The following is a 16,561-nucleotide window of genomic DNA, read 5'->3' as shown; positions in this document are numbered from 1 at the left end:
CTACATGTGAATGCTGTAAGATATTTCCATTAGGAGATGGGGGCCGTAGCTCAGGGGTCAAGCATCAGCTTTGCATGCAGAACTTCTCAGGTTCACTCCCCGATAGCAGCTCCAGGGCGCTTTCCAGGTTAGCTGCTAAACAGCGGCAAAATGCTTCCATTCAGACAAATCGCATTCAAAATGTAAATAGCAAAGCACTCAGCAGGGGGAGCAGTCTCGTGAAAACTACAACCCCAAACCCAGCAATTTTTTCATGCCGGATATCCGATGTCCTTGTTCTATATCGCAGCAATTAAATTCGAAACAAGGCATCGGAAATCTGAACGGCATCTTGCTGTCCGCGTAGGGACTGCAGTGTCACAACACAGGAAGGGTGGAAGCCCACTTCAGAGAGACGTCGTGACCCCGCTGCAGCGTCTAATCTGGAAAGCACCCAGGTAAGGCTGGGAAAGACTCCTGCCTGCAGCCTCGGAGAGCCGCTGCCAGCCAGCGCAGACAATACTGCACGAGAGGGCCCAATGGTCTGACTCAGCATATGGCAGCTTCCTATGTTCCTAAGCCCTTCGTTTGTGAACGGCTTTGAAATCATGTTTTCTTGAAGAGCTATAGACAGTGTTGAGAAGCAAGTAATGTTTTTCCTCTCAAAAGGTAAGCTTTTATGTAAAGTATCTCTCTAACAATTCCCTCTTCCTCTCTCTATCCCCAACGCCAGCAGGGCCCCCCACGATGTTGTTTGAATGGAAGCGATCGCCTCGCCTTCCCCTTCCAATGTTATCCTTTCAATCCTCTGCCTCATATCACCCAGACAAAGGTCACAGCGAGCTGACAGGGGAGTTCTCCAAGGGCACTGAATGGGCCGTGTCAGCACCTCTGACTCATCAGTTCGGTCCCCATTCATCCCCGGTCACCATGGCGCTCGGGTCTGGTGACCCACCACGCCACTTGGAGCTGAGCTCGGGCATTTTTGAAAGGCAGGGCCAGCCCCACCCAGCTCCTTGCTGACACGCGCCTCCCAGGAGGGATACTTACAGCTTCCTCTTGATTGCTGCAGCGCTGCCGGGGCTGGACTGCAGCTGGCCAAACAGGAACTGAATCAGCTGTCAGGAGAAATCCAGAGTCAGGCGTTTGTTACTCAGCACCGCAGTTCTAGAGGCATGCCTGCCGGTGCTGTGCATCAGCCTTCTGCAGCAACTATCCTGATGACCACTAGGGGCACTGGGAGGGAGGGTCTCCCTAGCTCAGGGGCGTAACTATCATAGGGCAAGGGCTGATAGTTGTCTGGGGGCCCCCTGCCTTGGGCCCCCCCCAGAGGCAAGTCACATGGCTGACTCCCCCAGCCGCTCACCCGCCCAGGCTTCCTTCAGTTGTATTCATCCTCCGAAATTGATGTGGGTTGTAAGCACAGCACATCTTTCTCTAGTACCATTCAATGCCTTGCATCGTCCACAATTTACAAAACCTTTTAAAAAATAATTTAGGATGATGTTCTATTGTGGCATGCACACACACACACACACACACACACAAATTTTACTCTGCTTTTTGTTACCACTATTCAGCCTCATTTAGGATTTCTTTACTTCATGAGCTGAGCTTCAGTGAGGGGGGGGCATTTTAAAATCTTGTCTCTGGGCCCACCCCAACCTTGCTACGGCCCCGCCCTAGCTGTTCTACCTGTCTCTACCCTATGGCCCCTGATATGACTCTTCAGGTATTTCCTGTGCTGAGTCAGAATCCCTTCCTTTCCTCTTAGAGAACAGATGGAAACCTCTCTCACTCTCCCTACCTATTCATTATGTAGGTCTTTCCTATCCAAAGTGTACTTCACCAATGAATCTACTTAGGATTGTATTCTACAAGGATCTCCATGTGTCTTCTCTAAGTAGCTGCAACCACTAAACTCTGCCTCCTACTCTGTAACTGGAGTGGGCAGCTTCTTTAGTGTTCTGCTGATTAAATGGGGGAACCCCCAACAGCATGTGCTTTGCAAATAAATAGCTGCATTTTCCCATTATAGGAGGGTGGAGCAAGCCATTTGCATTTTCAAAACCATCCTGCCAAACCGAAGCATTTTACTGCTCAACAGCGTGTAATCTGGCATGCACCCAAGTAAGGCTGGGAGAGACTCCCACCAGAAGCCTTGGAGAGATGCTGCCAGTCAGTGCGGACAGTACTGAGCTAGAGGGACCAAGGGTCTGACTCAGTAAAAGGCAGATCCTTATGTTCTCAGATGTGATGGTAGCTCAGGGGTAGAGCATCTGCTTGCATCCAGGAAGCACCAGGTTTAGTCCCTGGCAGCATCTCCAGGTAGGGCTGGGAAGGACCCCGGCCAGAAACCTTGGAGAGCTGCTGCCTGTCTGTGTGGACAAGACTGAGCAAGGTGGCCAAGGGTCTGGTTCAGTATAAGACAGATTCTGAGGTTCCTCTCCTGCATCTCCATCCTCTGCAATATTTGCCATTGCTTACTTTTTTGGCTGGCCCAGAATGAATCTGTAAAGCTCCGCCTGCATACCCTGAGTTAGATCCTTGCAATGGGAGATCCAATGGCGTACACACACACACACACACACGTGCCACCTGGAACCCTTATACTTAATCCGAGGCGCACCTGGATTCTAGAGTCGGGCTGCAAGCATCCACAATTCTATATGCATCTACCGGCATGCCTGCCTACACAGAACTGCATGTCCCAGAGAAATGCTTTGCTCGCCAATCCTCTTCAGCCGGTATCATGCCAGCTGCCAGGGACTCAGCCTCCCAGCAATGCAATTCCTATCCAGCACCAAGAGTTGAAGGAGCAGGTACCACCACCACTGCATTTTGTATTCAATGGGCACCGGCATACATTACCTTGTTGATCACTTTCTGGTGCTGCGAATGGTTCTGCCTGAGGCACACGACTTCTCTCCACAGCACTTCGTTCTGTCTGAAAGGAACAGAGAACCCAACACTGAATGTGCAGCCTTTTAAGCCAGTTCCATCATGCACTGCCTTATGAGGTTTAGGGAGGTGAACTGGTCTTGTGGTATCAAGCATGACTTGTCCGCTAAGCTAAGCAGGGTCCACCCTGGTTGCATATGAAAGGGAGACTTGATGTGTGAGCACTGTAAGATATTCCCCTTCAGGGATGGAGCTGCTCTGGGAAGAGCAGAAGGTTCCTTCCAAGTTCCCTCCCTGGCAGCATCTCCAAGATAGGGCTGAGAGAGACTCCTGCCTGCAACCTTGGAGAAGCCGCTGCCAGCCTGTGAAGACGATACTGAGCTAGATGGACCAATGGTTTAATCTGGAAAGCGCCCTGGTAGTCCAACTGAGAACACTTCACAGGCAAGGCCAAATAAGCTTGTCGCAACATCCACTTACTGCTTCATGTCCTGCACTTGGCACTCCATCGTCTCCTGTTGACCCCTAAGGATCTGGATCTCGTATAATAACCTGCTAAGGTCTTCCTGGCGCATCTTGGTTTCTTCGCTTTTGACAACAGACACCTGGACAAACAACAGGAAACGGTTGAAAGTAGAAGGGTGGCCATGTGCTATGGACTGGAAGGGGGCACAAAAGCCAGCAAAAGTTAGTTGTTCTTTAAAACGGCAATGTAGACAGAAGCCTTTAAGTGAGCATCTAAGTCAGGGGTTGACAAACTTGGGTCCCCAAATGTTGTTGGACTACAACTTCCACCATAGGCTAAGGCCATTGTGGCTGAGGATGGTGGGAGTTGTAGTCCAGCAACACCAGAGGACCCAAGGTCGGGAACCCAGGTCAAACTATACATGCCATGACACCCTGTCTCTGCTGGATTTAAACCAAATATAAAACCAGGAAATTGACAAAAACATGGCCCTTGTATGTTTTTTAAAAATAGCCATGGTGTGTGAGTGTATGTGCGTGCGCGCGCACACACACACACACACACACACACACACACACACACACACACACTTCAGCCCAGGATTGTGACATGTGGTAGTGGGGACAGAAATGACCCTGTCAAAGGCAGCTTTAATGTCACATGTAACAAAGAAAAAAATACCACCCAATACGAGAAATATAAACACATACAAAAGACACCTATGCCAATACTCATATAAATGTAACTTCATAAATCACTTAATTAACATAAATCACTTAAAATATGAATCACTGTATATACATAAATCACTTAATTTGACAAGGTTTCGCGATAAGTCCTTGTTTCACAATGAGCTTCCTTAGAAATACATGAACAATTATTATGTCACAAACGTGATAAACTTCCCATCTGCTAAATATAAGTCACTCTTCCCTGGTGTATGGAGTTCTTCATAATATCCTCCAAAAGTGTTTCTTCAATTCCTCCCAAAAGTTGATTCTAATGAGAAATGGGTTAGGTTAATCAATTTAAGGAAGAAAAGAACTAAATATGAGTTACATGCTATGTTTTTGAATGATTATTGCAAATCTAATAGAATCCCAAGAGGTTTAAGAATTCAAAAACCTCCAGCTTTATTCGTTGTTAATGAAGAATTTCGTAGTAAATGGGCCTCCATATTAAATAAATGTTCACTAGATTTGATGCTGTTAGTAATAGAGAAATCTAGAGAAGAAGTGGCATCAACCGACAACACGATAGTTACTACGGTCAATCAGTTGGAGGAAGAGATGGTTAAGGAGGATTTTGATACACGTATTAAGGATATAGATACAGAATTAAAACAGTATATGGAACAATTAAAGGAATTTAAGAAGAAGAAAATTTCCAGGGATGCGCAGGATTATTCCAGTGGGTATGTTTATAAGTGGACAGTTAACAATAAGAATAATGGCAGATTGCAACCATATAGAAAATCAGTGTCTTGGCAGGACCAGACCGACAGTACATCTGAGTATGATTCCACTGAGGAATCGGCAGCTACTTCAGGGGAGGAGTTTCGAGGAAGGGGTAGACTGGACAGAGCAGTGAAAAGAAGTACAACACAGGATTTTCGGTGGCGTCCCCGAATGTCACATGTAGCTGGTCCCAAGTTTTTGCAAGTGTACTTCAAAAACATAGTTTAAATGTTGAAAGTTTACAAACACTCAGTTCATTATTTTATTTTAAATATTTAAATCCCACCCCTCTAGTACACTACTGCTCGGGGAAGTTCACAATATTTATAAAAATAGATACAATGTAAAATAAACTAATAAAAACTAACCAAATTAAGTTAAGCAAGTTAAAAATCCAAGCCCAAACCACAATCAGAGTTGTTTCAAGCTTCAAATTAAATGTTTTTTTAAAAAGCTAAAAACTGAGAATGAGTTGCAAGTATTATTTTTACTGTAGCAAGAACATCGGTTCTCAAGGGCTCCTAACCTGTAGCACTCCAGATCTTGCTGAACTACAACTCCCATCATCCCTAGCCACAATAAATTAGTCCCCAACCTGCGGTACTCCAGATGTTGCTGAACCCCTGCTAGAGCTTGAAGAAGGGAAGGGTGCGCTTTGGAGTGTCGTGCAGCGCCTCGGAGAGGGCTTGGAAAACAGAGAGATGATGAGTCTCCCTAGTTTACAAGCCTCTTCCAGGCCTGGCAGGACAGGGAGTCAGGGAGCATCCCCACCTCCCGACCCAGCTCAGACCAAAGAGGGCAAGTTTGCCTCTGGGCCACAGTTGTCCTGGACTGCAAAGATGCTCAGAACAGGAGCTGACTCACCCCCAGCAGAAGCTGATTGCAAGAAGGAAGGGGCCAGAGCAGTGACTCATGCAGAGATCGAGTAGGGAGTGTGTGGCCTTAGGGCCCACAAGTAGCATGCATCATAATTTCCTGAAGCACGCCATTTTGGAATGACTGGCTCATCAGTGGTGCTGGACTGGAGGAGAGCTGGTCTTGTGGTAGCAAACAGGGTCCACCTTGGTTGCATATCAATGGGAGACCACTTGTGTGAGAACTGTGAGATATTCCCCTTAGGAGATGGGGCCACTATAGGAAGAGCACCTGCCGGGGCGTATCTATGGTGGGGCAGGCAGGGCCCGTGCCTCGGGTGCTACTTGAAGGGGGCACCATTTTTTTAAATTTAAAAATTTTTTAAATGGCCACCAAAAACAAAATGGCCACCGCACATGCTCAAATGGCCTCTGTGAGGGCCTAGAGGCCAGTGGGGGGACCTTTGCAGGACCCCCCCCACCATGGCCTTTAGGAAGCCCCCTGAAGGGGCTACAGGTTAAAAATTTTTTGTTAATTTAATATAATATAAGTCACTGTACACATATTTAGTTTGGCACTATGTACAGAGAATCAGGGCTTGTGAATACTGAGCTGAAGCTTATGAGCTAGGATTGTATTCATTTGCTCTACTTTGCTTCTTGTGATAAGTGAGTTAAATGTGATGTCTTAATAATATGACTATAATGGTGAGTTTGTCTTTGAATCAGTGTGAAATCCTTAGTATTAAGGCCCACTGGGAGTTTCTTGCTCTCTTTCTCTCATTTTAACTGTCTTTCTGAAATATATTATAGATATATAAAATAGAATATATTCCAAGCAGTGACACAGTTTACTCTGCATATCCTTTAATTATTTTCAGAGTATCTGGGAAAAGTCAAATTCTCCATTTATTTTAAAAACTTATGTAATGGTGATGCTACAATGCATAGTAGAGAATTAGACAGGCACTTCTGTTTAGTTTTCCAAGTACACCTCCACATAGTATTGGGGTATTTCATGAGCCCCCGCATACTGAAATTTGTAGTTTTCCAGCATTTTTTGGTCTGGCTACGTCTACTGCTAAATAGTTTTTGAAATATTAAAAGATTAACGAGCTAAAAAAAATGAGTATTTTTCAGCCAATATGATGGTAAAGTTATCTGAAAGATGGGTGTCAGATGTTTGAACAGGGGTGCAATTTCAGTGCTTGCCCTAGGTGCTATTTTCCCTAGATATGGAACATAGGAAACTGCCATATACTGAGTCAGACAATTGGTCTATCTAGCTCAGTATTGTCTTCACAGACTGGCAGCAGCTTCTCCAAGGTTGCAGGCAGGAATCTCTCTCAGCCCTATCTTGGAGATGCTCCCAGGGAGGGAACTTGAAACCTTCTGCTCTTCCCAGAGAGGCTCCATCCCCTGAGGGGAATCTCTTCCAGTGCTCACACATCAAGTCTCCCATTCATATGCAACCAGGGCAGACCCTGCTTAGCTATGGGGATGAGTCATGCTTGCTAACACAAGACCAGCTCTCCTCTCCTAACTCTCCTCTCCTCATATGCATCTGCCTGCCTGCTTGCATGCAGAAGGTTCCAAGTTCCCTCCCTGGCAGTATCTCCAAGAGAGGGCTGAGAGAGACTCCTGCCTGGTACGTTTCCCAGACTATGGGAAACACCTATATTGGGCAGCAGTAATATAGGAAGATGCTGAAAGGCATCATCTCATATTGTGTGGGAGATGGCAATGGTAAGCCCCTCCTGTATTCTACCAAAGACAACCACAGGGCTCTGTGGTCAGCAGAAGTCTACACCAACTAAATGGCACAACTTTACTTTACCATTTGTTGGAGATGGAGTTCCAGAGCATCAACTTTTTGCACCAACTAACCTAATGACCACTAGGGGCATTGGGAGTAGAGGTAGTTAGTGATGGTCCCCTTAACTGTCCCTGCTTTGCGTCTCCTCTATGGCCAGCCACAATGGCCTTTGGATGATGGGAGTTGTAGTCCAGCTGCATCCGGGGACCCAAGTTTGAGAAACCCTGGATTAAAGTATTAGTTAGTCTGACCCTCAAGTCTCTCTTTGGCTTTGCTATGGCCTGGGTACCAGCCTCAGATGTTCATTCATGAGCAATGCAAGCCAGCTGGGAAAGAGTTACAAATCCACTTCTTTGGTGGGGCAGAAGGAGCAGAACAGATTTCGACTACAATCCAAGCTGGTGAGGAAAGAAAAAGAGTTTTTCTCTCTTTCTGACCAAACTCAAGAATCTCCTGAGTCCGTCATTCCCCAATGATTTGCTGCAGGAAATTAAGATGCATGCTACTTGTGAGGCCTAAGAGCAGACTCACAGGAAGGAGCTCCCTGCTGGATCTCTGCTCTGGCCCTTCCTTCTTCCCATCAGCTTCTGCTGGGGGTGGGTATTCCTTCGCCGTCTCTGATCATTCTCAGTACCAAAGGCACAGCAAAATGACCCACCCTCAAAGGAGGATGCCCATTTGATCTCTACACAACACACATCTCTGCATTAACATTTTCTCCCCCCCCCACTTAACAGCCCCCCACTGCCTGCTGAGTAGGGCACTGCCCACTGGCAAGTGAGATGAGCCAACCCATACCTTCCTCCCTAACTTGAAGCTGCCGAGGTGGCCAGGAATCATCCTCTGCTAAACCTGGGCTGGTTTAGCAGCCATGCTGAAATGGTGCTGGGAACACCCTCAACTTCACAGGGCTGAACCAGCAAACCCCCAATACCCTTTCCAGCCGCCAAGTGCAGCCACAGATCTCCACCACTTTTGGCCTGGTGGTGACCAACTTGACCACCCCACCCAACTGGGGGGGGGGGAACAACAACTAACATTGATAGCCCATTCTTCCTCCAAGGAGCCCAGAGTACATGGTTCCATTTATCCTCACTGTGTGAGGTAAATGAGTCTGACAAAGAAATGACTAGCCCAGAGTTACCCAGTGCATTTCATGGCTGAATGGGGATTTGAACTCTGGTCTCCCTGGTTCTAATCCAACACTCTAACCACTACACCAGTGATTCTCAAACTTGGGTCCTCAGGTGTTATTGGACTTCAACTCCCATAATCCCCAGCCTCAGTGGCCTTTGGTTGGGGATTATGGGAGTTGAAGTCCAATAACACCTGAGGACCCAAGTTTGAGAATCACTGCACTACACCATGCCAGCTCTCAAGATACTGGTTGCATTGGCCAGGAATTGAACCTGGACCTCCCACATGGGAGATTCTAACCACCACCAATATTCACAAAAAAATGTGGACTCATGTAAATCATACCATGGGGTAGCTTCCATCCAATCAGTGACTCATACAGAAACACAAAGGGTGTTTTTCAGGTTTAAGAGTGAAGCATGCCTCAAAATTTTCATATTAAAAAAGGTATGCCTTGGATCTTAGAAGATTGTTAAAGTTGTTGGAATGGGCAGGAAGACGTATTCTTGGCTCTGCCTAGATGGCAATATATTCCAGCATTAACACACATTCTAAATGAGGAGATTTGATGAGGTGTCTACACCAGGGATCCTCAACGTTGGGCCCCCAGATGTTCTTGGACTTCAACTCCCATAATCCCCAACCAAAGGCCACTGGGGCTGGGGATTATGGGAGTTGAAGTCCAAGAACATCTGGGGGCCCAACGTTGAGGATCCCTGGTCTACACAACGTCTAAACACATCTCATGATTTCTTAGCGCCATCTGCTGACGAACCATGAAAAACCTGTGCCTTTTCAATACTACTTCTATTGTGATTTGAAAAACGCACCTGCTTGTCAGCAGATGGTCAACAGATACCACTAAAAAAGTACACATGTTTAAACATCATGCAGATGCCCTGTAAAATCTCCCATCAGAATCTGTGTTCAGGTCAGAATAAATTGCCTTCTAGATAGTCCCCTTGAAGACTGGGAGAGGACTGGTATTGCTTTCTGCAGAGTGATACCTCTTTCATACTAGGATTGCTTATTCATTCACAAGCTTGTTTCCACCTACTGTGTGTGTGTGTGTGTGTGTGTGTGTGTGTGTGTGTGTGTGTGTGTGTATAGAGAGAGAATGTCTGTCTGTCCGTCTGTTCCCTATGCATTCCAATGCCCTTTGATCTATTGGCACCAAACTTTTCACAGCAACTGCCTAGGAACCTACAAGTAACATAGGGTACCCAGGAACCCCAATGACAGGTGGATATTCAATTGATATATCCACAAAACATATAGATGCAACAACAAAGAGAAACCTCACACCATGATGACTTCCTAGGACCCTACAGGTAACATAGGGTACCGAGGGATTCCCTCTAACAGAGATTCCCAGAAGTTGTTGGCTACAGCTCCCAGAATCCCCAGCTGTGATGGCTTTTGCTTGAGGAGTATGAGAGTTGTAGTCAACAATATCTGGGAATCCCTGTTAGAGAGTACACTGCCCAGGAACCCCGGCAACCACCTCGCACAGACAGACAGGTGGATATACAACAGGTTTAGCCACAAGACATGAAACTCGCACCATAAGTCCAAGCAACACTGGGCACTTATAAATAAATATATATTTAACACATGATAGTATCTCCTCACAAGGAAAACTAAAACCATCACACTGTTGTGGACCATGCTACCGCTCAGGGAAATGGAAAGCAGGCAACACTAATTTGGCAGACTTTGCCTAGTTTTATTTACTTTTTATATATATACCACCCTTTGTCCGAAGATCCCAGGATAAAAACAGTGAGAAAGCTTCAATAAACACGAACTGCTAAAACAGAACAAAAACCCAGTTGCATTAAAAAGGGAGGGAGGGAGCCATGTGGAGCTCAACTGCGAATGGGTGCTGCCACCTGGGGGCAATCACTGAGAAGGCCCCATCCCACGTGTGCCGCAAACGAGCCTCGGTAGGTCTCGGCACGCGGAGCAGAGCTCTCCCAGCTGATCTAGGCAGGTGGCCGATTCAGATGGGAGCAGTCCCTGAGGTACATGGGGGCCAAGCCATTTAGGGCTTTCGACGGTTGAGCCAAACAGTACCAATGCCATGTGCCTGTCCTACCTTCCTTTTGATGTGTTCCAAGAGGTGTTCGTGACCTTGCAGGAAATAAAGGTGCTGGAACTCCGTGTCATCACGTTCGGGCTTGACAAGTCCCCCTTGCTCAATATTCACCACTTTCCTAAAGCCATCTAAATGACCAAATGGAAAACTCGTGAGAAGCACAGACAGACAATCCACATGTTACATTCATGGGGCGCATATCTAAGACCGTAAATGTCTGGAACGTGGCAGATACAGGTTTGTGACCCAGAATCAGCTGAACAGGACAGAGAGGTCAGGCGCTGGCAAAGGCCCCGAGCCCAGCAGCCTTTGCTAAGCAGGATCTGCCATGGCAGCAAGCATGACTTGTCCCCTTAGCTAAGCAGGATCCACCCAGGTTGCCTATGAAAGGGAGACTTGATGTGAGATTCCTCTCAGGGGATGGAGCCGCTCTGGAAAGAACAGAAGGTTTCAAGTTCCCTCCCTGGCAGCATCTCCAAGAGAGGGCTGAGAGAGATTCCTGCCTGCAACCTTGGAGAAGCTGCTGTCAGTCTGTGTAGACAATACTGAGCTAGATAGACCAATGCTCTGGCTCAGTATATGGCAGCTTCCTATGTTCCAGCATGTGAGCACTGTAAGGTATTCCCCTTAGGGGATGGGGCCACAGCTGACTAGAAGAACATCTTCTTAGCATGCAGAAGGTCCCAGGTTCCCTCCCTGGCATCTCCAGGTAGGGCTGAGAGAGATTCCTGCCTGCAACCTTGGAGAAGCTGCTGTCAGTCTGTGTAGACAATACTGAGCTAGATGGACCGATGGTCTGACTCAGTATGTGGCAGCTTCTGATGTTCCAGGTCAAGGGGTTCCAACTGAGGGTCCCCTGCCTATGAGACTCTAAATTCCTGAAGTCAGCACTGTTGCAAACCTGCGTGTCCTAAGGTACATTCATCTGGGAAACACAACTGGTTGCCGTTCCCCACTGGGTGATCTGGGTGTGTCTCTGAATAATGCATCAAGTGACCTTGGCCAGAATCCACATGGATCAAACTTGATGTCCTCTCACTCACAGGTGGCGAAGACTGTTGTCTATGAGCCAGCTGAGGTGGTTGGTATCATCTGGAAGGGACAAATGCTCATGGTGGTCTTTGAAAAGGTCTACACCCCTACAGAGGGAAAAGAGGTGACAGCACGGCACGACCTTCAGCTTTCCTCGCGTTCTCCTGCTTTGATGGTCCTGACCCTCAGGCCTGCAGTAGCCCAATTTGCAATGGTGCTTGAACAGTTTTTAGAAGTTTTAAAACACAAAGAAGTGCCATAAAATGTTAATGAGTGTCGCCAGAGGAATGGAAATGAAAACTAGAGGAATGTCCTCCAAACAGGGAGTGGAGAGGGCAGACAGAGAGCAATTTTTCTCCCTCGCTCACCACACTAGAACCAGGGGTCACCCCATAATGAAGGTCGGGGAATTTAGGACCGACAAGAAGAAGTACTTTTCCACACGGTGCATCATTAATCTATGGAATTCTCTGCCACGGGATGTGGTGACGGCCACCAGGCTTGGATGGCTTTAAAAGGGGCTTAGACAAATTTGGTCTATCAATGGCTTCTAGTCTGGGGGCTATGGGCCATCTCCAGCCTCAGAGGCAAGATGCCTCTTAAATACCAGTTGCAGGGGAGCTACAGCAGGAGCTGTACAGCAGGAGCCCCTCTTGCCTGTGGGGTCACCAGAGGCATCTGGTGGGTCACTGTTTGGAACAGGATGCTGGACTAGATGGGCCTCCTTGGGTCTGGTCCAACAAGGCTGTTCTTAAAAATTATTCCATGGAGAGAGGACAACCATCTCTTTACTGTCACCCTAACCCTTTCTTCTGTGCAAAAATGACTGCAATTTTACCCTAGTTGTTCAGGGGTAGGGATAAAGGAGGAGTGATAACACGGAGAAAGCTCAGCTGCACATGCAATGCTATCATCTATTTTCCATCTCTAGCGAGGCAGACATTGCCCAACATCACTGTGATCAGATTTCTGCACCTGACTCATGGACAACGTGGCCTTACCTACAAGACTCTCCCATTTGTTGGACCAGACTGATTGTACTTCTATGCCACCACAACATAAAGAAGCAACATTCTTTCCAGACTCCCCTGCACCGGCAATGCTCATATTGTGTGGATGTAAGGTGCAATGGAGGAGAAGGAAAGAAATATGCATGCGTGCATCATGCACAAGACTGCAGCTTCCCGATCTTAGTGCTACTTACACATGTTCAGTTGTCGCACAAAACTGGCCATGTTGTTGTGTTTGAAATACTTGGGCAAGACTTCTTTTGCAAACCGGCCCTGATCGAAAACATGGAAGCTGGTACCATTCTAAAAAGACAAGAAGCTGGACAGAGTCAGGTCTTCTTTCCTGCACACGAATTTGAAGCTCTACAATCAAATTAAAATTCCGTCAAACCGTGAAACTGGATTCATTGAAAACTGGCATCATGTAGCATTATCAGACGTTTGCACGCTTGTGATTGCAATTCAGGAGAATGTCATCTTTGCCACCCATTGAGATCATCTGGAGAGGTTAGTTTGCAGTTGCCACCGGCTCATCTGGTGGCTATTTGGGGAGTCAGGGACTAGCCTTCTCCATTGCAGCCCTGAGACTCTGGAATGCGCTCTCTACTGAAATAAGAGCCTCCCATCTCTGACAACTTTTTAAGAGTCTCTAAAGACTTTTTCTTTTCCACCCAAGCTTTTTAACTGGACTGTGGTTTTAAAGTGTTTTTAGGTTTTTATTTTTGACAGCAGAGAGGATGTTCTCCCTGTCACCCAAATGCAGAAAGAAGAAGTAGTAGAGTAGGGGGAGCAGAGTAGGGGGAGCAGAACCGTGGGTCCATTGGACCTGCAATTCCATGTGGCATGCGAATGCAGCCAGAGGTTCACAACATTGCGTAGAACCAAGATATAACCATGGTTGTGGATCACCAGACCCTTGTCCATTAGTAGCTCATTATGATGGGTCATGCAGCACAATCCTCTGCATGCTTACTCATGAGCAAGCCCCACTGAGCTCAGTGGGATTTGCTCCCAAGCAGATATGCCTATGACTGCAGTCTCAGTATGGACATTAACTTACAGAACACTAACATAGGATGGTCTACAGTATTACCAAAATAAGGTGATGGCCACTCATAAGATCTTTTGCTGGTAAATAGGTTTGTCAGCTTCTGGTTGCAAAAATGTTGTTCCCTGAGTGTCTCAACTCCTGACAAATATTCTCCAGGCTACAATTCACCTTTCTAAAAGAACTGGTTAAGCAGAGGACCCCCGTTCACAGGGAGGACCATAGTGCAGAGGTAGGGGTGTTTAATGCTTCCACACTATTTTCCCCACTAAAAAAAATCACTCCCCTTGAAGTGGCTATTTAGCCCCCAACACAAAATTTGCTACCATGGCACCTCTGCAGCAGCATGAAAAGCCCTTCGATGCCTCCATCAATGCCCCTGCCAAATGTGGCGAGCTGCTGGCTACTGGGGAGGAGGCCTTTTCGGTGGTGGCACCCCTGACTTTAGAATACAGTAGAATAGCCTCCCCAGTGAGGCTCACCTAACACCATCATTTTGCCCTTTTAGAAGCCAGATGGAAGTTTCTCTGTTCACCCAGGCCAGGCCATTTACAAAAGTTTTAGAAAGTTTTTTAAAAAACTTTAACAAAATTCTCTTTTCTCCCCCAGTGCTGTTAATTGTATGTTTTATTCAATTGCTGTTTTACTTTGCTAGCTACCCAGGGAACAATTGTTACTGCATAGCCATCATCATTATCATTTGAGTTTAACACTTGGGAGGGCATAAAGAGAATGTTGAGATAACTCATTGTGGTGGAGGGGAGGGTTGGAGATACAATATAAAGTTGGGAAAGATGGGCTCAAAATTTGAACACGAGATCTGTACACTAGCAAAATTAGCACTGGTCCAAATATCCAGCGTGGTGTAGTGGTTAGAGTGCTGGACTAGGACTGGGGAGACCCGAGTTCAAATCCCCATTCAGCCATGAGACTTGCTGGGTGACTCTGGGCCAGTCACTTCTCTCTCAGCCTAACCTGCTTCACAGGGTTGTTGTGAGGAGAAACTGAAGTATGTAGTACACCACTTTGGGTTCCTTGGAGGAAGAGTGGGATATAAATGTAGTAATAATAATAATAATAATAATATCTCCCTATATTTCAGATCAGCTGAGGGACCACTTTATTTTGAAGTACTACATCCATCCTCATCACCCTAAATAAAACAAATGTTCTGCTTGTTTAAACAGTACAAAGCCACTGGGAATATGGGGTGAAAAGCACAACCTCCTTCTGTAAGCCTGCCAATTCCCAGCCCCAGAAGTTGGAGAATAGTACGCTTAAAATGGAATGCGCTTCCAAGATCAACCACACAGAGTTAAGTCTGCCTTGCTCCTGTCAGCCAGTAGATTCGACAACTGCAAAATGCCTATAGACATAGGTCTAGATTCATGTTGTTCACTAGTTAAATCTGTGTTTTACTGTGTATATGGGTTTTTTTAACCTTTTAAATAAAGTATTTTTTAAGATTCAAATTGAATATTTGTATTGTTTTAATTGTTTAATATATTTGTACTTTTTAAAAAAAATACTGTAAACCTCCTTAGGATTAATATTTTTTATGAAAGGCAGTATACAACAATCTCCTGCTAACTGAACAAAAAAGCACCTTTCAAAGTGGTGATTCTCTTATATGAAGCAGTGGGAGAGCAACTGGCCCTGTCCAACCCCAGCACAGCATCCCTCCAGTGGCTGTTGCTGGGGTCTCTCTTGTGTTTCTTTTTTAGATTGGGAGCCCTTTGGGCACAGGGGACCAACCATCATATTGATTATTTTTCTCTCCATTTATTTAGCATATGTACAAGCTCCCTTGAGAAGTCAATCATGCTGGGGAAAGTTGAAGGAAAGAGAAGAAGAGGACGACCAGCAGCAAGGTGGATGGACTCAATGACAACAGCAATGGATGCACCACTGAGAGACCTTGAAGGCCAAGCTGAAGACAGATCATCCTGGACAGAATCTATCTATGTGGTCGCTAAGAGTCGACACCAACTTGACGGCACTTAATCAAAATATGCCATCCCAAACTCACATCTCTGAGCAGTTTCGGTGTAAACCACTTTGAGAACTTTTGCTGAAAAGTGGAATATACATATTCCTAGTTGTAGTAACAAATAAAGTCACTGAATCTTGGCCAATTCCTAGCACAGATTTTCTTCAAGATGCAGGCGATTTGTTTCAAAACGCACTACACTGCACAATGTTATCTGGGCAGTTTAAGATGTCTTACAATGTTATACAAGAAGATAGCTTCCTGCTTTACCAGTATCGTTCTCAACCAGGGCCATAACACTAATTGGCACAGATTGTAGTCAGGCTGGGCCAAGGGCCGATTTTGATCCAGGGGAACAATCATATTAGTGCACAGGTTGTGAGCTACATGTCGTGCTCTACTGGCTAATGCAGGGGTTCTCAGAATTGGGCCCCCAGATGTTGTTGGAATACAACTCCTATCACCCCTTGCCATGATGCTCAAAGGCCATTGCAGCCAGGGATGATGGGAGTTGTAGTTCATCAGCATCTGGGGGTCCCAAATTTGAGATCCCCTGGCCTAATGTATTGTGCAGTTTCACAGACTATTCAACCATAGGTCCAGCTTTCTACCAAGCGCATACATTCAACTGAACACAGTTAGCCCCAACTCCCTGACAAATGTAGCTGCATGATATCAGCATCTGTAATTATGTGCAACATCCACACTTTACATTTATGTGTCAGGAGGAGCCCTAAACCAGAAGGCAAGATAAAAACGGAAAGGTGTCAGCT

The 16,561-nt window shown here is 46.2% G+C and overlaps 1 protein-coding gene and 1 long non-coding RNA gene across 3 annotated transcripts in view; one reads left to right on the top strand and one right to left on the bottom strand.

Moving 5' to 3' along the window:
* The window catches only part of LOC128334261 (heat shock factor protein 4-like), a 36,120-nt gene that overhangs the window by 19,415 nt on the left and 144 nt on the right, over positions 1–16,561 (bottom strand). Inside the window, exons 2-6 of the mRNA XM_053270816.1 lie at positions 12,945–13,053; positions 10,709–10,836; positions 3,361–3,485; positions 2,851–2,926; positions 1,030–1,097 (exon numbers count right to left, since the gene is read on the bottom strand). Coding sequence (XP_053126791.1) covers positions 1,030–1,097; positions 2,851–2,926; positions 3,361–3,485; positions 10,709–10,836; positions 12,945–13,053 — 506 coding nt within the window. The remainder of the gene's footprint in view (positions 1–1,029; positions 1,098–2,850; positions 2,927–3,360; positions 3,486–10,708; positions 10,837–12,944; positions 13,054–16,561) is intronic.
* On the top strand, positions 252–15,928 carry LOC128334265 (uncharacterized). 2 transcript variants are annotated; one of them, XR_008311236.1, is made up of 2 exons: positions 252–437; positions 14,986–15,928. It is a non-coding gene; the product is annotated as an uncharacterized LOC128334265 (long non-coding RNA). The 2 variants fall into 2 exon arrangements; XR_008311235.1 differs by having other exon boundaries at positions 252–648.

This window comes from Hemicordylus capensis, chromosome 9, assembly GCF_027244095.1.
Source record: "Hemicordylus capensis ecotype Gifberg chromosome 9, rHemCap1.1.pri, whole genome shotgun sequence".
NCBI lineage: Eukaryota > Metazoa > Chordata > Lepidosauria > Squamata > Cordylidae > Hemicordylus > Hemicordylus capensis.
The sequence above is the reverse complement of the archived record's forward strand: the minus strand, read 5'-3'. Positions and strand labels throughout refer to the sequence as shown.